At 39.6% G+C, this 19,428-nt stretch overlaps 4 protein-coding genes and 1 long non-coding RNA gene across 7 annotated transcripts in view; 2 read left to right on the top strand and 3 right to left on the bottom strand.

Annotated features, from left to right (window-relative positions):
• The window catches only part of LOC138131296 (inactive dipeptidyl peptidase 10), a 60,012-nt gene extending 54,869 nt beyond the window's left edge, over nt 1-5,143 (bottom strand). For both annotated transcript variants that reach the window (XM_069048229.1, XM_069048230.1), the window contains exon 1: nt 4,936-5,143. The gene's annotated coding sequence lies outside the window, so the exon portion shown is untranslated. The remainder of the gene's footprint in view (nt 1-4,935) is intronic.
• A 3,856-nt stretch (nt 5,144-8,999) lies between these two features.
• LOC138131297 (venom dipeptidyl peptidase 4) lies at nt 9,000-13,015 on the bottom strand. Its single transcript, XM_069048232.1, has 14 exons — nt 12,006-13,015; nt 11,773-11,914; nt 11,628-11,722; nt 11,502-11,576; nt 11,391-11,443; nt 11,148-11,338; nt 10,933-11,102; nt 10,433-10,887; nt 10,167-10,383; nt 9,936-10,120; nt 9,691-9,885; nt 9,485-9,645; nt 9,226-9,437; nt 9,000-9,174 (listed from the first exon to the last, which is right to left on the bottom strand). The coding sequence occupies exons 1-14, from the start codon at nt 12,018-12,020 to the stop codon at nt 9,034-9,036; spliced, it is 2,307 nt and encodes a 768-aa protein (XP_068904333.1). The 5' UTR covers nt 12,021-13,015; the 3' UTR covers nt 9,000-9,033.
• Nucleotides 13,016-13,802: 787 nt separating this feature from the next.
• Nucleotides 13,803-15,541, top strand: LOC138131302 (transcription factor Adf-1-like). Of its 2 annotated transcripts, none has more exons than XM_069048238.1 (7): nt 13,803-14,020; nt 14,145-14,303; nt 14,351-14,507; nt 14,562-14,629; nt 14,678-14,824; nt 14,876-15,017; nt 15,064-15,541. In XM_069048238.1, the coding sequence occupies exons 1-7, from the start codon at nt 13,954-13,956 to the stop codon at nt 15,491-15,493; spliced, it is 1,170 nt and encodes a 389-aa protein (XP_068904339.1). In that variant the 5' UTR covers nt 13,803-13,953; the 3' UTR covers nt 15,494-15,541. The 2 variants fall into 2 exon arrangements, with proteins under 2 accessions (XP_068904339.1, XP_068904338.1); XM_069048237.1 differs by having other exon boundaries at nt 13,804-14,020; nt 14,553-14,629.
• Nucleotides 15,527-18,469, bottom strand: LOC138131298 (zinc finger protein 501-like). The gene is made up of 4 exons (XM_069048233.1): nt 17,843-18,469; nt 16,882-17,788; nt 16,144-16,347; nt 15,527-16,093 (listed from the first exon to the last, which is right to left on the bottom strand). The coding sequence occupies exons 1-4, from the start codon at nt 17,951-17,953 to the stop codon at nt 15,771-15,773; spliced, it is 1,545 nt and encodes a 514-aa protein (XP_068904334.1). The 5' UTR covers nt 17,954-18,469; the 3' UTR covers nt 15,527-15,770.
• LOC138131305 (uncharacterized) lies at nt 16,298-17,119 on the top strand. The gene is made up of 2 exons (XR_011159756.1): nt 16,298-16,600; nt 16,796-17,119. It is a non-coding gene; the product is annotated as an uncharacterized lncRNA (long non-coding RNA).
• Nucleotides 18,470-19,428: the final 959 nt, after the last annotated feature.

Below are 19,428 nucleotides of genomic sequence, written 5' to 3'. Positions count from 1 at the left end.
AAGTCAAAATTTAAGACACAGCTTTTCGACCATCCTTTCAAAATGAGAGTGGAAGATTAAAGGGTGTCTGAGTGCTATTTGCGGGAATTTTTTCCCCTTTGTATCCTTTCTTAAAAAATAAGCACGACGGTTTCGTTTAGAAACAACGTCCAATCTTGCCAAGAAAGTTCGATGGAAGTTGTTTCAAAGAAAATGAATGAAGGAAAAGTTGCTGGCAGCTAATAGCAGGATGTATTCTTTAAAAAAAACATTACGCTTTCTACAGGGACATCGTAATATTAATAAGGTCACTGCAAAGAGCGGTCAAAAGATTTTTTGAAAGACTGGAGTAAAAGATATTGCACCGACTATTAGTCTTGTCCCAAAAGAAAAATTTTCCAAAGAAACACCACGGTTGCAATTTTTTGGGATGTTGTTAATACATTAGTGCCCACCTATTTTGACAAAAATTAACACAAATCACCAAGGACTTATTAAGTACTTATGAATTAATGCTTTTTTCCAGATCTGGAAAGTTGCAGAAATATTTTTGAACTTTTCATATTAATAAATAAGAAAATACGTTGGCGAAAGTAATATTTAGGAAAGTAGCAGATCGGAAACGTTTTTTCTTTGCCGTTGTATCGACATGTCCAGTAAATAATCCACCATAATCCTGAGGTCCTTCTTGCTAAGCTTGTGCAATTTTTTACTGCTACTCGAGCCCCTGCTGTCAATAAAACTAAACTGTCGCAATTTTAGGAGTTGCCATTTTTCCACACTTTCTCTCTGTGTTTTATGCTAAAAGCTGGTTGCAGATAGTGATAATACTTTGACCTTGCTCCTGCCGCAGATATAGTCCTGCTGTTATCTCTCTGCAGGAGTCCACAGTGCCGTCTCCTGTTGCGCTTAATAAGAGGGAATGTCTCATTTAAAAGTTAAAAATAAATCTACTTGGTACAAAATAAAAAAAAACACGTGACGCGAATCTGGTAATTGTGCATAATGTTTCAAGTGTGGTATGTGCTTTATCATGTCCAAAAATTCTATAATTATAAAAATTTGAAAGTAAAATTTAGGAAAAAAGTGTCTTGACGTTTCTTTTTAACTTACAAAAATAGTGGAGATACGATTCACTTAAAAAATATATTGCTAGTAAAAAAAAACAGTAAAAATCCAGTAATCAAGTCTTATCATATCGCGAGAAATCTGATCCTTCGAGAAAACGCGAAGATTTTGGTCCTTCGAGCCGGACACGACATCGCGAGAAGTCTAGTCCTTCGAGAAAACGCGAACACAACCAGTTATGAAACATCTAGTATGAACTTGTAAATGAGCAGTAAATACTGATGCAAGTGGAGCCCCAAAACTTGGGGGATTTTAATGGAATTGAACTTGTTCCTTCTGTATGAAGTCATACAGTTTACGACCAGTAAACAAACAATAAAGAATCTAATGGAAAGAAATAACAGAATAATTGGCAAAAAGGTGGGTCTGGATTCTGGATGGAAGACGTTTCGTAACACTTCTTTATGTCTGAATAAAATATGACAATTAAAAATAAATGAGGAACACTCGTAACAAGAAATAATTGCTTATTATAAATGCGCAATAGAAAAAAAATTCAAGCTTTTTTTATTTTATTAAAGAACTTTTAGTATTAATAACATTAATACGAAATGTTATCTGAGAAAAGTCGGATCTTTATGCTACTAATTAAAATAAAACTTCTGATTGGTAAGTTTCTAGGAAAATACTTCACGGCGGGCCTTTCAAAAAATTATTTCTATCAATTTGTATTTGTTGAAAATAGGTTGAAAAGGGAGTTCCCTATAAAAATAATAACTTAGATTAGAGAGAAATTGCAAATAATAATTCTTAAAAAATAGTACATAGATTATATCATTAAGAGTAGAAGTGAGTCTTTTTGTGCTAAGCCCAGTGATTGAAGACCGAGACGAGGTCGGCAAGTGGGCGAAGCACAAAAGGACCTTCTACTCTGAAAATTATAAAATATAAACAAACAAAATTTGTCAATGAAAAAAAAAACCTCTTAAGAAGAGACTATAATTAACTTTTCAAGGCTAAGAATTAAATTTATGTGATCAGAGAAACTGTCAGCTTTATTTGTTTTTTTTTTTTTATGCGAGAATGACTCCGACTATTTGCTGACCATATCTTACACCGCTTCTGATTCATCTCTTTTATGTATTTTTATGCTCCACGTCCTCGACTTCCCTCCAAACTTAGATTGCCTGACTGAAGCCATTTAATTGTGAAGCATCGGCTAATTCAGTGCAGCACACTATTGCCATCTATTCGCTCATTTTTAATTCAAGCCGAGAAATTAATGGGCTCGGTTAAGTGGTTAGGGACGAAGATACGTCGGATATGATCCTGATTAAATATTAGTGCGCCGACAACGAGGTGTATTCAGAAACCGATTCTTAGGATGTTTTTTACGACGTCACGTACCCCCAAATAGCGAACACGATCATTCGAGATCATATGACCCGATCAAACCCACCCTTAATTTAGCCGGGAGGGTGAGTTTTTCCGAGTGACTCCTTCAGGGACCGATTCGCAACTCATAATGTTCCTCGATCAATATTTATCAAATCACACGAGCCCACTCGGATAATGTCATTAATGTTGTCTCCGAACCGTTGACAAACTGTCTCAACCCTGAAATATGTTTGCGGGGTTTGTTACGAAAAAACTTCCTATGACAAGACTAATTTTAGACTGATATGAATTAATGGCTCAATTTGCCAATGGAGAACCATCGATTCGGACCGAATTTAGAAAGTCCTTGCATGCAACTTACATTTCAATCTTGCGATTGATTGGTTCCTCGAATTTGGGGGCAGGGGCGTGGGTGGAAGGAAGACTTCTTCTTTCTGATTCCGTCGAGGCCAGCTGACAATTATGAAGGAATCTTTCATTTCGTCGGGTCGGGTCGCGGAAAGAGGATCTGGCAAGGATGTCATGTTTCAACATGCATCAAAGCAGGTTTTATTTCGTTCGAAAGAAATTTCGTTGCACCAGGTGGTTGCAGAGCTAGTCTTAAGAGAAGTAAAGTGCAATCGATACTTATCTTACTCATTTTTGTTGTAAATATTTAGTACTTCGGCACAACTTCATGGAAGATTTTTATACCTTCAAATGTCAAGGTATGAAACCCGAACGACCGTAAAATATATCACTCCATAAAATATCAAATAACACCAGGAACATGCTTTGAAAGTAACAATAAAGTACTTCAAGACAACAAAGAAGAATATATAAATACAAGAGAGTTTTGACAAGTTTGTTAGATTAACACAGAAAAGTTACAGTAGGTATTTCATATTTTGCTTGTAATTAATTTTTACAAACAAATATTGAATATGTCCAATTGTCCATTCATCATTAATAAACCAGTTCGAAAGTTAGAAACAGTGAACGTGTCCTGTTCAATAGAATAAACCATCCTCAAGAAAATAAAGGTAAAATAAAACACAAAACATTAAAACCTAACCTCACAAATATTGCCAGTCTGTTTACCTCTAAAAGCGGACGTATTTGCAATTTGTATTGAAAGATACAGATTTTTGGTCTTTTATAGATGTCATTTATAAATACTTTGTGTATCTTTGACACGCGGTTGATATTTGGTTCATATTCGCAATTCAATTCATATTAATTTTAGGTTATGTATGTTTCTGAATATCCGTCGTAATAAAAAATTAATCAGTGTATCATCTCGAGGTGGTTTCACATTAATAACAGGCATCAAATGTACCTTTTCGCAATGTTTTTGGCCACATTGTCTTTTGGCCCACACGATAAATTTTGATAAATCCCACCGCCTCCGCTTCCCGCATGCCAACTATCTTTTAGCACCTATTAATAAAGACATAACTCGCAAGTTTTTAGAGGATTTCCTGCAACCACCTCCACCCCACCAGATCTCACTCCGGTTAATTCCTTTGTAGCTTGAATAATTGAGTTGGTACACTGGAGAACTTTTAGCCGGCTAACAAGTAGCAGCGAACATAATTTCCCTCATAAGTATTTACCTTCCGAATGTGAACTGTTGTGTATTTGATCTAGCCAACCCTTCGAACATGGCTCCAGGACCGGCCATAAACTCTGCCAGCAAAACCGATAAAAATAACTTCCATCTCGGTCCAAAACTCCGGCTAAGTGATTGTTAAACCTTTTCAGATCTCCGTTAAAAGGGACAATGTGCTAAACAGCCTGTGACGTACAATTAAATGATTAGGGCGCGCTCCCACCACGTCTAATTATTTTTTATGGGGCTGCGGTTTAATTCCCTTTTTGCATGACGTCCGGCCCTTTGACGGACGCCCAACGGCAATGATTTCTATTAAGTTTAGCTTTCCACGGAACATCTCTTTCCGGCGAATCTGAAATCCTTGTAGGGCAGACGCTCCCTTTAGGAGGGTGCATGGAATTTCCTTAATAAATCAGAGAGTCGGAGGTAGCGACTACCCAAAGAAGAAATTATCATGCGAATAACCGCGAGTAAGCTCCAGGAATTGTTTGCTCGTCCTGAATAACTGTTGCTGGAAGTAATTCCTTCCAAAGAAAATGTACAAGTTTCATATTCGCTGAAAAATTAAAACTTGTCGGTTTTATGGATCGGAAAAGCTGTAAAAGCTTTAAAATGCCCCGAAAGCGCCGTTCCGATCCATCTGTAACGTGGGGACACTGCAATGTGACTGGATTTTATTGACTTTTTATTTCTTGCGTCTTGTGCTTTAACACGAGATTAAGCACTGGGACATCTTCGGCAGTAAATGTTTATTTACCGTGTTGCGACGCCACCTGCATTGACCCACACCTCGGGAATGATCTCGAGATCCTTGCGTTATCCTTCCGGTCGCGTTTTAAATCGACGCCCCCGCCGTCCGAACGGTCCGCGCTCTCGCAAATTCAAATTAAGGATACCTTTTTCAGAGTCGTGAAGTTTCATGAGCCGAAGAACGAGACTCCTCGAGGGCGAGCAGAGGGCTGGGTCCGTCGAGTGTTGAATGGAGAAGTGATTGCGAACTATCACCAATAGGCATAACGATATTTAGGAAGCACTGACACTACAGGTAGAGTTCTGCCGAGTTGAGGCGTCGCGACGCTGTGCATCATGTTCGGGTTCCGGCCGAATACTGCATCAGGGTTTGCCGGGACGCCAGGACGACAGCGCTCCCTGCGGATCTTTCCACAATCTCCCTTATATGTGGGGACCATAGAGGAGCAGACACCGCCAGGATAATAGGGAATGATATTAGCAATTATTTTTTGTGCAAGACGCGCTCTTATCTTTCTTCATTGTCGCCCCACAATTTTTCTTCGGGTCCAGTCTCGGCAATTAGGGGGGCGCAACAGTTCCCGAAAAACGCTAATGCCGCTAGCGTAATGCGAATTCATAAATGCTGATAAAACTAGTTCTCGACAAAGTTGCGGCTTATCTTGTCGGGGATTGTTTCTAGATGGTATCTCCGCATGCTTTGTCGTTATTTCAAACTGGGACTATGTGAATGGGCATTGTTTTAAAATGTTTGAGATTCCGGAGTTGCTGATTAAAAATAACGTGGCCGTTTTGTTTTAAATTAGAATTCTGGAGCTGTCAAAACTTGTGCTTTGTCGCTACAATTTTTAAAATGACACTCGCAATAGATACAAAATCTAAGCTTTCGAGCTTTGGTCTGCGGCTTCCAAAATCGAAATCCAATTTTGTTTCTGTTGGAAATTATTTTCACTGGTAGTGGAACCTTCTTCTTTTGGCTGTTTTCTTTAACTCTATCATTGACGTTAAATGTGTTTTATTCTTCTTATATTCGGAATTCTATATCTATCGGGTCTTATACATCCTTTATCTCTTATGGAAATTTTCATTTTCTTGTCTTTGTTGTATGATATACAGGGTGTATTTTTAAAATGTGCCGAAATTTTACCTACGAGGTTATGGGACAACGTAGAAGACTAAAAGCAGTTAAAAAAAAAAAATCCTCAAAAATTAAATGTCAATTTATTTTTTGACATAGAATTTGTTTAAATATTTTTTCCGAGTTCTACATGAAGCCAGTAGCTCGCGGTTAAAGTTTGGCCGGACGTTTACCTAACACCCTGTATATCCGCATACCGGCAGAAAAGCCATGTACAGTTCAAGCACAAAAGCTGAGCACGCCACTGATATCACGTTAAAACGAATAGTAAGATTTAAGCATTCAGTGCACCTTCGGCTATTGTTTGCTTCGAATTTTGCGTCTCAGTGTGGCAAATTATACCAATAGTGAAATGACAAGCTTTGTATCGCGAAAAATTTCCGGCGTGTCGTGTTCCGCATTCGCAAACATTTCTGGCTATTGTCTACGGGAAAAATTTTACTTTTCGACCGAAAAGTGTGAACAGGGGCCAAGAGCGTACGCCACGAGTGTTAGATCTCGAACCCCAAATTAGTACCCAGCAGTTAGCACCCCTATCGTGTTCAGCGGTGCAAGCATCGCAACCAAACGATTTCATTCGCCGGCAAGAGTTTTGTGAGTGGACGAATCAAAAGTGCGTCGATCAATCTAATTTTTTGCGAATAGTTTTGTTAACGGAGTCTACATCGAAGGGCATAGGCGTGTATTAGAAATCACGGCTGACATTTTGAACAATGTGTCTAATTGTAAGTACGGTAGGTAAGTACTGTTTAGTTATGGTTTTTGCTTTGACTTTTCCTTTCACTTGGTTTTCACTCTGAATCTTACGCGTTTTTGCGGCTGTGTGTTTTTCGACTATTTCATTCAAAGCAAGGTTTTGTCACTCTCTGTTTTGAAATCGTTTTTGCGGATATTCATGTTTCGATTTATTAGAATTTTCAGAAGCATCTCGTTCCGGATAGAATTAAGATCCTGGGGTTTTAAGATTGTGACGTATTTCGAATTCACGCTGTATTATAAAAAATGATTCTCCAAAAATTCTTTTTGTAGCAAGAAAATGATATTTTTTACGATCATCTCTTTTAATCCTTCTTGTGGCTCTTGAGATTTTTTTTTATTCTTCTTAATGAAGAAAATGCCCCTCTGTGTTAGGTATAAAACTGTTTCCTTTTTTCACTTCTTGAAAATACTACTTGTGACAGTAAATATTATACAAAGTGTCTCTAAAAGAACGTATATCAAGAGTCCTGTGGAATTCGAATTTTGTCCCGATTTTTGCCGTTCTGTTGCATATTGAAGTATCAAATAGAAAAAAAGAGGTTATGTAAGTCCATTAACAACAGGGTTTTAATAGATTGTTGTAAAATGAAAAGTAATTAGAATATAGAAAAACTGAAGAAAATCACAAGCAAAATAACTGAGACCTAGAACTCACTGAAGCAAAGATTTCATATTTTGGCATTTGACTGTTGACGTCTGATTTGACGGCTTCAACGGCTCGATATACTTCGACACAATAAAATTATGGAGCCGCACAATTCCACAGGACTCTTGATATACGTTCTTATAAGACACTTTGTACAAGTACGTTGAAGTTTTCTTCTAAATTCTTGAAAATATATCTTTTTTAAAATAAGGAAAAATGAAGTTTCTCATGGCACTCAAAGTTTTTCTTTTTAATTTATTCTTATATGCAATGTTTCTTCAAAACCTTTTTGCTGATTTTTTTTCTTGTGTCAAGAGAACAAAAACTCCTACTTTTTTTGAGCCCTTGAGAATCATTCTTGGCAGTTTAATGAAACAGAGAATATGTACGAGTACCTAACAGATCCTCGTTCAATTTTTTAAATCTTTCTTGGAGTAGTGCCAAAAAAATAACCCTTGGATTCTAATTTTCAAAAATGTAATTTTTTTGTGTAAATCTATTGAAGGATTTTCTTCTCTATTGTAACAGAAATATCTGGAAGCTATTTTTGAATTTGGGAAATTCTTCCTCACTTCAAGGCAATGAACATTATTAATTTTATATGAAATACGAGTAGGTATGTTCCTTCGGGGATTTATTTCCAGTTTTATGGAAAAAAAATGAAGTCTTGCTGTCTTCTGTTTCAACTTTTTATTCTTGTGGAATGCTACCTATGAACGTCACTTGACCCATCAAGAACAAGAAGATCTGAGAAATACCTGAGGACTATCAAATTCGGAAAAATGTCACAAGAGAAAATACGTTTTTTAATTTCCACTTCTTTTAAAAATGAATCTATTTCCGCCAACACGTTCCGCGTTTCGTGATTGAAATAGTTACAGTAGGATTGGTTTTTCCAAATCTTCAAATTCAAGCTAATAATATGGTGCTACCTCTGGGCGACCTGCGAAAACGAATGGTGTCAAACAAATTATGGATTCTAGTTTCGTCCCGATTTTGGCTCATCAACAACGATTACGAACGAACAGGTCGACGGTTTTGTAATCTGCATTGGCAATACATTATTTGCATATCGCGTGGTTATCGCACATATATATGATATTCCAGTTGTAGCCTAATTGTCTCGAAAATATAAACAGCCCTCTTTATCTTCGCAAATCACTGTTTATTCAATATTACACGTCAATAACTATGTGGCCTTCTTCGTGATTTATAACCCCACGTGTGTTCAAGGGCTTTTCTTATGCAATTTGCCACACAGATACATTAGTTATTTCTCGACAGCCTCGACTGGGCGTCATATTTTTTATTTAAATTTTAATAATATCTCCAACAATTGGCGAGAGATTGATGACGTTATTTTTCTTGTTCTTTCGCGCCGCCTTAATTACTTATCCTCGCAACAATTTACCCACTTCGTGACAAAAAAAAACCCATTCTGGTTTGGTTATTTATCAGCGATCGTGTCGTCTTAAAAGCTTTTATTTCCATTCGACTCTTTCTAAAGCGGAAACACCTCCAATCTCGCCCATCTAAATATTGACGATTCCCGACTCATCATGGTCGCGTGACTGCGTCCCTTTGTGATCGCAAGGAGTGCCGAATTGTAAATTTTTAATTTGCTAAGCACAGATTTAAGGACACTGCTGCGACAGTAAATAACACGATTTGTCTTTCTGTTTTTTATTCAATGCAAATTAACTAGTCGTTAGATTCTTCTGGCGGGCTCAGTCTGGGGGCCGGGGGGTCTGGCAGCCCAAAGCTCCGGGCCCAGAAGCGATCGATGGTGTGGTACAAGTGGGGGTATACTGTACCCAGGCTGTGGTTCTCGTCGGGGTAACTCTACAAGCACAAATTAAAAAAAAAAATTAATAAGGGGTGAAGATTTTGTACCTGTTGTCTGAAGGGTACGTCGGCCTGCTCGAGGGCCTTCGACAACAGCATGGACTGCTGGTAGTGGACGTTGTCGTCGGCGTTGCCGTGGATCAAGAAGAACTGTTTGTCTCTGAACAACTCCACTCTTCGCGTGACATCTGTCCTGTTGTAACCTCCCAAATTATCTTCATTGGTCGGAAGACCCATATACCTCTCGGTGTAGATCGAATCTGCAAATCAACAACCATAGATGTTGACCACACAGCAGAAGTCGTACCGTAATAGATGAAACTAGTCACAGGAGCCACTGACAACCCAAATTTGAAAACATTCTGCTTGTCTTGGACCAGAACCCAGGCGGTTGCAAAACCTCCATAACTCCAACCCCAGATCCCTGTATTGTTGGCATCGATATAAGGAAGCGTCTCTTGCAGATATCTGAAACAATCGTGCACCCAAAATTTTTCAAAATCTTTTATTTACTTGGTCACTGCGATCTGATCTTCGATTTCAACAGTTCCCAGCTTCCTGTACAATTGAAACATTTTATTCTGACCATCTCTGCCGCTCCCCCTCCCATCGATGTAGATATAGATGTACTTGCGATTTGTCACGATGTAGTTCTGGAAGCCTGAAGAGTAAGCGTCGTTGATTTGGTTACTATTTGGTCCGCCGTATCTAGAACACCGAACGTTAACCAAAACCCCATCTAGATTTGTTGTTGGTACACGTTAACAACAGCGGGGTACTTCTTGGACGAGCTTTCGTCTAGATCTGGAGGCAACAGCAATCGGACATTCGCCGTGAAACCACCGTCAACAGGTACTTTCAAATTCTTGATGACAGGTAAAGCCTTCGCGGCTAATTTTTCGCTCAAAGCGCTGTTGTCTTCCCAGAGAAGCACATCAGAGTCCTGAAATTGCAGTGACAGAGGTGGATTTGTCACAAGGACGACTTACATCTCTGGTGTTTTGGATTTCGATGACGTAGGGTCCAGGTCCTTGGCAGACCTTCGTGACGAAGGAAAAGTCCTTGCTGAAGGCTGCTGATGCGTACTTACAGGCTCCCGTTGACGTGTTCATTTGACAAGTCAGACACTTAGTTTCGTTGTTCTCGGTACTGACCGCGTAAACGTGTCTTTGTGAAGGTTCGTTGTCAGCAGAACCAGCATAGTAGCTGAAATCCAACGAATTAGTAAGACAGATGGGTGAGTTTTGGTACCAACATGAGGTTGTTGGGTTCGTCCCAGCCGAAAACAGAGAGGACGTAGAACGGTCCCTGAGTTAGTCTCTTAGTGGTACCGCTTTCTACATCTGTGAGTACCAAGTGGTCAAAATAATCATCTCCTTCCGGTTGTGGCAAGATTTCAAGCCTCTGGGTCCCAGCTTTGTTGTATTTGGGAATGTGCGGTTCCAACCACCCTTTTTCTTCTTTGTACGAAGCTCCAGGCTTGCAGGTGGCGTCTGTATTGCATCTAACCAACTCTGCTTGGTTTTGCACCCGATTGGTGTACATCAGCGCAAGTTCGTCGTTCGTTAACCACACTATGTCGTACAAAACATAGTCTTCCGCCTGAAGAGTACTCTCAGGAATCGGTTTGAACTCGAACGGTACAATAGATGCTTCTCCAGTTTGTAAATCAGCGATGGATGTGGTCACGTCTGGGTTTTTCCGTCCCACCTAAAAAAACCCGTAGGAAAAATTTTCTTCCAAAACGTGACTCACTTTGGGGTATCTGATCCTGACTTCCGTGGGGTATTGGTCCTCGAGGTCTCCAGGGTTGCCGTAAGTGAAGTATATGAACTCGTCTACGAGGGTGTCGTTAAAAGAAGCGAACGCGATTTTTTTGCCGTCGGGCGAGAACCACAGAGCGGAACCAGTACCCAGTACTTCCTCTGGAATTGATCAATTAGTCCAGCGTTGAGGAATTTGAGACGCACCTTCGTAAACCCAGTCGGGCACTCCGTTGTAGATAACTCCCTTGTCTCCATCGCTGGTCACAGCTTTGGCTTCTCCAGATGGGTGCTCCAGGTAGTAGATGTTGTTTAAGTAGACGTAAACGAGACCATGACCAACGGGCGCCCATTGAGCAATTTGGGTGTGACTTTTATCGGCTATATCGTAATACTGTCTGAAATGTTTGCGAATCAGTACCGGAAAAGTCGTACCTCGAACTGGTTTACTTGTTCTGGATGTCATAGATGGCGTAAAGAGCAGTGGTCGAATGACGAAACACCTGCACGTTTGACTTGTTTAGTACTGCACTTGATAACTAGTTAAAAGTAGGTACTTACGGCAGAAACGTTATATCTAATCAACACATAATTGTGATCGGGCGATACCACAGTTGAGGCTCCCGGATAATCTGCCTAAGTCATAAAAATTAATTGTTTTATGTGATATTTCGCAACAGTACTCACCAGTATACTTTTCTCCAAAAATGGAGTCGAACTTTTGTTGTTCATGTTGAAGAGAACTATGTCGCCGTCGGAATTTTTGTGAAGGAAAGAGTCTTCTGCAAGAGAAATCACGCTGAAACAAGTGCGGAAAAAATTGAGATGGTACCTGTGAGCCACGACCCGTTGAAACTCCTCGCCGCGAAAGTACCTCGCAAGAATTCATTTAGTTCAAAAGGTTCCTGGCCACTACTTTTTGTTAAAGATTTTCCCTCTGTCGCGACGAACAGAAGGACAATGCAAAGTGGTACCTAAAACACCATAATTAAATTATGTGCACTGTGTACGTAAAGTGTTAGCGAATCGCGAATCATCACTCTAGACGGGTTTTAATGTGCTCACCTTATGAAGAACCATAGCTGAATGAATTAGCCACAATGATCCACACAACTTACACCTATGGAATATTTTGCTGCCAGTGCATATCTTATCTCGACGGGTTGTAAATTTAACAGTTGTCTTAATCTAAGTTATAATTTGATAAAATAGAGTTTAGTCGAAGTGTTGTCAATGACTAGTTCTCGCCATGTGGTACCCACTTATACCAAAACTAGTATGATTTTGCAATCGGTACTACGAAAGCGTGGGGCTAGTACGACCCGCCGTGTCAACAGACAGATCCACTGACAAACACCGAACCAGACAAAATGGAAACTTTACTTTGCGTCTTATTTGCCGTTTCCAAGTCCAAATCTTAGAAACTTTCTCGATTGTCTTCAGCGATATCACTGATAAGTGATAATTATGAATGAAAACTTTCACTACAGGTTTAACAACGATTTACAAATCGAGGGCAATTTTGCGGGTCCTGGTCATTGCACGGTTCTTAATCAAGACATTGACATAGAAGTAATCGTTCCAGCAATACATTTTTATAATAAAGTGATTGTAAAATGACACAAATTGTGCCGCAATAGTGAACGCAGTGATCCGCTTAATTCCGGTTGTAAAACGTTCAGATAAAATTCTTTTCGGTCATTTGAAGTGACAACGATTATCAGTATCTCGTCGATTTAACTTTGTTTGGAGTAGTTCGTGATGAAAAAATAATTTTGCACGTTTTGTATGTGCGAGAAACAATAAATTTATTTTTGTGACTGGAAGACATAAACAATTTTTTCTCTAAATATTATTCCGTACCGAATCTACAATCACGGAACGTCTTCACACGGATAAAAATACATGAATAAATTAGCTAAACAAGATATCATAGTACTTAGGTAATACTGACGTAACGAAGTGTTTTTGTAATTCATTATCATTAACAATCGGTTGTTCACTTGAATTCGTCGAAGTAGTACCGTTCCTCCTTCTCTCAGTGGTCGAGGTTCGAGATGTCTGTTTGCCTTGCTTGAAGCAGTTGCAAAAAGCAGTTTTGGCATTTAATTAATTGCTTGTTTTGTTCATCACTGATTAAATCGTCTTTGTAATTTAATTATTTTATTATCCAACCTGTTCTCCAGTCTAAGGTCATGTCGAAATATGTACTCGCTCGAGCACAGACAGAACTGCAAATATGTAGAGAATTTGCATTTCAAAATAACTCTAGGCCAATAAATTGGACAACTTAACGACGACGTCTCTTGGGCATTGCTTCCAATAAGAATTGTCTAAACTTTTACTTCGACTTTGAACTAACATTATTGTTAGAGGGTTTCAAGTGGTGAGCAAACACCAGAGGTGGTCATTTTTCCTAAACCCCAACCACTTATAGCGGAAGATAGGTATCACGTTTCCTTTATCTAATTTATCTCCTATATATTTATAAAGGATCGCATTTGGGTCGATATACTTAAGGGTGTAACCTACCCTTATCTATCTACAGGGCTTAAACTCAATAATGTATAAAGAAATTCTCTTTTAAGGCCAAAATCTTGGATATCGTCGAGAGTGACATGCATTTAGCCCACATCCTGGAGACGTCAACATTGTGGGCGAAACACTTCGATTCTGATCAAAATCGATGGCGCATTATTCGCACTTTTATCTTTCCTAACAAGATACGTCGACAAGATTCCAAAAGGCGACTCAAAAAATTGTAAAATGCCTAAGAAGGGGGTGAAAAATAGAAGCAAGTCTGTAGAGAGTCCTGTAATGTTGTTTTTGCTTTTAACGAGTAGATGGCGCCACTACGCGAACTGTCAACCATGTTGATTTCTTGGTTTGTTGATTTTGATTGTTGAAATGTCAAAATAAGTTAAGTAATAAGAACTGAAACAATTCAAACTACATTTCGAAGACATATTCATTGTGGCTGTAATTTTTATGATAGACGTACCACTTAAACGCAATGGGGGATCAGGGAACCATAAGATTGACTGTGACAGAGTACATACAACGTTTAAGCAAAGAATTAAGTGAGTAGTCGTAAACTAACCTCAAATATCAAAGTACATTTACGTCTGTATTTCACTAACGGTACCTTAATATGCAAAATCGTCGCCGCATTTTCGCTTATATTGGTGTGATTGTGCTTGACAGATATTGAGGGAACAAAAGGTCTATTCGGGAACGAGCTAGAACTGATAGCTTTGGTCAGGAACTGTCAGTTTTTGTACGACAAGAGCCTTCCAGATTTTAAAAATATACAAAAGAAAAACGAAGCCTGGGAGGCGATATCGGCGGTTTTTGGAGTATCAGGTGAGCCACCCTTGTGAAAAAATTTTAATTCGGTTTGGCGGTTTAAGTGGGCGAGGTGCAACAGCGGTGGAAAGGCATGCGGGATTTGTTCAATAAGCACAAAAATAAAAATGAGGGGCACAGTACGGGCAATAAGAATGTCGTGTGTCCGTATTACGAAGATTTGAAATTTTTGGAGCCGTACATCGTGGGGCGGAGGACGAGGTCGGTTCAGTTTCAGTTGTTTGAATTTATGTTATGTTATTACAGTCTTTCTAGGCTCACGGGCGTTACCGCCTCTTTGTCCGACCATCTGAACAGCGACGACGACGTTCCGAAGGAAAAAGGTTGCGATTCACAGCTCGAATTTTGTTTTTTAAGTCAATCACTTGCAGAAGCTGCTTCTTTTGATGACTTAAGCCAGTTCATTGAACGCATCAAAAGCGCGCCACTCTTGTATCATCATAGGTACTCGGGCGGGTCGTACGGGAAGCAGAAAGTAGAACAGTGGATAGAAATAGCTAAATGTTTTGGAGTACCTGGTATGCGTTCACCTTGAGTTTTATCGCTTACTCTTTGTCGTCGTTTTGCAGTAAAAGAGTGTTGGGCGAGGTGGAGGACGCTCCGGGAGAGGTACTCGAGGGAAAGGCGGATGCAGAACGCGGGAATCGCCGTGAAGAAGTGGGAATTATTCGACGAACTCTCATTTCTAGACCAACACGTCAAAGCGAGAAGGTTGTTTCTTGTTAACAAAATACTGAGGCTGTACGAGTATTTTTAGGAGGTACACGAGGATGGTCCCCACGCACCCTTCCGCCACCGACCAAAATATTTGTTACGTCGTCACGTCCCCGACGAATTCTTCTTCGGACCCTGTCACACTCGACTCTTCGAATTTTTTGAGCGAGATGTCGTTGTCGACGAAAAAGGAAGTTCCGATCGAAGACGTCGAGTTCTTCGACGTTTCCAGCGACATAACGTCCTCTCCCGCGCCTCTGTTCAACGAGGAAAACAACGCGTCCGAGAACAACATATCGGAAGCTGCGACGAACGACCAGAGAGAAAATACACAGAGTAAACCTAGTCCAGACGAAGATGACCTCTTCGGGCAAAGCATCGCCGCCGAGCTGAAAAGGTTGCCTTGTCCCAGGAAGAAAATTAAATTGAAAGCAGAGATCTATAGACTTCTTTATGAGCACACTTGCGAATAACTTGTTATGTGGTGTTAAGTTGTAAATAAATAATTTGTAGTATTTTTATTTCTCGTTTATTTTCCGTGCGCGCAAAAATTGAATTGTCTCGGCTTGAGCACGCCGAAAAATGTAGAACTTTTTATTTGTCATAAATAACAAGTCGGACATTTTACACTGTATTCCATCAAGTCTTATCGCCTACCATAAATACTATAATCGTAATTTTTGGCCGTAAACTTCTAATACTTATTCAGTCAAATACTGACAACGAGGGAAAGGAGGCAACCTGAGGGGGCTAGCTCTCCTCCATCCCTTTAAACGCGTGCGTCTTAGTATGCCTATTGAGATCATTAGCCCTTGAGTATTTTTTATCACATATGTTGCAAGTAAACGGTTTTTCTCCGCTGTGCGTCAACAAGTGTTCTTTAAGGTCGGCGTTCGTCACGAACGATTTATCACAAGAACCACAAGTGAAGTTTTTCTCGCCGTTGTGGCGCTTCATGTGCACCGCAAGACAGCTGGACTGCGCGAACCCTTTGTTGCAGACCGAGCAAACGTACGGGCGTTCGCCCGTGTGGGACCTCCTGTGCACGATCAAAGTGCTGGACCCGTTGAAACCTGGAAATCATCACCGTCAGTAAAGGCGTTTGCGGGCGACGGGGACGCACCTTTGTGGCAGATATCACAAATGTGAGACTTCTCCCCCGTGTGGGTCCTCATGTGCTTGGTCAGCTCGTTGGACTGGCAAAACGCCTTCTGACAGACGCAGCACACGTACGGGCGTTCCCCGGTGTGGGTGCGGATGTGCGCTATCAGGTTGGAACTGGTGGAAAAGGCGCGGGTGCACAAGTTGCACTTGTGGGGCCTCTCTCCTGAAAATCCATGATACGAGTCTTATAAGAAGCATTTTGTAGCACGCGCGGGACGAGATTGCAAGGGGTGCTACAAAACGCCTTATAAATGAGATATCATACACTATTTTCTCTATTTTGTGCGTTTTTAAATGAAAAATCGCAGTTTTAAAATTTGGGGAATTTTACCACGGTTGGCAACAAATGTCATATTATTTGGAAGATTCAAATTTCAATTACTGTTAACAAATTAAAAATGAGCGAAGACAATTTTGTATGTACCCCATTTATAACAATTGCACATTTCACAGAAGCGACTTAAATTAAAATTCGTTTTGTTTTGACATTATTTTCGTAATGCTATGATCTGGAATGTCAACCTTGAAAAAGTAAATTGCGCTAGTTTCTTTCAAAACGCGAATTTCTATTACAACACAAAAAATGCGTTTTGTAATAGCTTTTTTTACAGACGCAATGAAGAAAAACGACATTTTTGGACCGGGAACAGCAAAAACATCAGTTGTAGCTTGACCGCGACGACCGTCAGTACTATACCTGTGTGGGTCCTCATGTGCTTCTCCAGATCCTGCGCCTGTCTGCACCCCTTGTCGCAGACCGTGCACCTGAACGGCCTCTCATCTGTGTGCATCCTGAGATGAATCTTGTAGTTCCCGCTGTGCGAAAATGCCTTGTTACAAACTTTACACTTGTAAGGCATGTCAGTTGAGTGGGTCTTCATGTGCCTGCTCAACTTAGTAGAGGTAGCAAAAATTTTATTACAAGTGGGGCACTGTTTATTTGTTTCATTTAATTTACTGTCTCTCTTCACCTTACCATTCTTCTTCACCTTGTCTTTGTCTTCCTCGATGAGCTGAGGAACTTGTTGCTGTTGCATGACAGGTTGCAAAGGGGGAAGTTGCTGCTGGTGCTGTATTTGCATTTGAGGTGCTATCACTTGGTTGTGCAAGATGTTTGCTGGTTGCATAGGTTGCAGGGGCATAGTGTAAGTGCCATTGTATACCTGCACCTGACTCACACCTTGCAAATTATAACTATTCAACTGCAAGTGATTTTGTGACTGGACATTGTAATTAATTTGTGTTAATGAGGGTTGTTGGTGCTGTGAGGCTGGCACGAACAGGGGGTCAAACTTTTGTTCTTGTTGAATTTCAAGAAGGGGTGCACACTCGATGTACACACAATTGTTCTGGTTGATTTGCTGGTTCAAATCTAGTTCATCTAATTTACTAATTTGTTGCTGCTGCGTCACTTGCTGCACCGTTTGCTGTTGTTCAATGTGCTGCTGTGACTGCTGTTGCAGGTTCTCTTGAGCCATACTCGACACGTATTGGCGCAGTTTAGCGTCGGATTTTTCGCACTGTTTTTTGAATTGAAAGGAGATGTGGAGTTTAGCTGAGCATTTATTGCAGATCTGTGAGGGTAGACCGTCGTTTTGCCACACCTGAGGGTCATATCATCGAGGGAATGGTGCGAGATCGGATGCGGGATTGTTTACCTGGACTGAAGCACATGCCATCATCTTTTTTGAAACGTTCACTTTGAATATTGACATCATAACACCTTCGTTCAAACACACTCGGCATATTTTCGTGAAATCTAGTTCCATTTTTCTGGGTGCGGGGTCAAATTATTTCTTTGTGTATCATAAAAACTTGTGTGTTTGTGTTGGATTTAACCTAAGCTTGTAAACATAACCAACTGCCAACATAACCAAAAAACATGGTTATGTCATCTGGTGGTTCAATAAAGGTGCATTTTCAGCAAGACGTTGCGCAACCAGAGGCATCTCTTTACAGTCCTGTTCACTACATCCACAAATATGTCTATCATCTATTTTGCATTGATTAAATACACATTTTTTTTTTGTACCTAATCGATGCTTTAACTATTGCTAGTTTTTAAGGTCAAATCTAGAAGTTCCTCAAATCCTCTTCAAGTTATGGCTTTTTTAAACACATTTTTATTTTCGAAACCATAAAAAATATCTTACATAACATTATTGAACAGAGTTGATTTTTCATCTGCAAGAACGCACAGATAAAAATTCCTTATTAAGATTCCTTACTATTAATTCTCTTGTGGTTCTCCACAATTTCTCTTTTACTACCTACACCGAATTTATTTTCCTGATGAAACATCCGAAGTATACTACTCCTCGTCGAATAAGAATATAGTATAAGAATAGTACAACACAGTTTAAAGTAAACAAACCATTCGTACACCTGAAAAATCTCTAATTTCTTGACAATATTTTTTCTTGTGTCTGCAAAGATCAATTTACTTCGCAAAGTAAACTAATTAAGCTCGGATGCTAGAAGGTGTGCCAGTTTTCGTTTCTAACAACCTGATCGCTATTGCACGTCGCATGCAATACAGTCAATAAACTGAATAATTTAATTTTAATGAGGAAATGCACAATATAATTTTTTCTCCAAATAATTTTAAAACGTGGACTTACCGTTCGGAAATGTAAAACACGTAGGTACTTAGTGCGGTACGTGGAGTACCTACTAATTATTCGATAATAATTAAAAAATAATTAGATCATTACCAAAGGTCAAGCAAGTTAAAAACAGTTATTGAATACATAATAAATAACAGATGTAACGACGGTAAATACCGCCCACTTCTATAACATGTTATATGTAAAAAAAATATTTAGCTGTCACCAGGTATATTTTTTCCATTGGATTATCTTTTACACGGTAAAAAACTTAACAAACAATTTTGTACAGGCATTTCTTTAGTAGGTTTCGCTTTAAAAAGGAAGAAATCTAAAAAATGGGCTTTGATTGGAACAGATAAATTTGTAAGCAACAGTGATTCATAATTAGAATTGCTACTTTACTAGTTATCTGAAGAAGAAACTTTTCAATTTTCTCAAATAAGTCAGATTGCTAAGACTGAATCTTAAGCAACTTTAAACGTAGTGTTTTTGATTAAATCCCCAAAAGACAAAATCTCTTAAACTCACACAAATGCATTGCGTGTTACGTGACCATTCTCGATTCGAAACCAGAAAATCCGCCTGTTTGTAAAGAATTCTCCAAGGACCACAGCGGAATCCTTAAAATACCAATT

This window comes from Tenebrio molitor, chromosome 5 (assembly GCF_963966145.1).
Source record: "Tenebrio molitor chromosome 5, icTenMoli1.1, whole genome shotgun sequence".
In the NCBI taxonomy this organism is placed as follows: Eukaryota; Metazoa; Arthropoda; class Insecta; order Coleoptera; family Tenebrionidae; genus Tenebrio; species Tenebrio molitor.
Note: the sequence above shows the minus strand (reverse complement) of the source record. Positions and strands in the feature narration are given on the sequence as shown.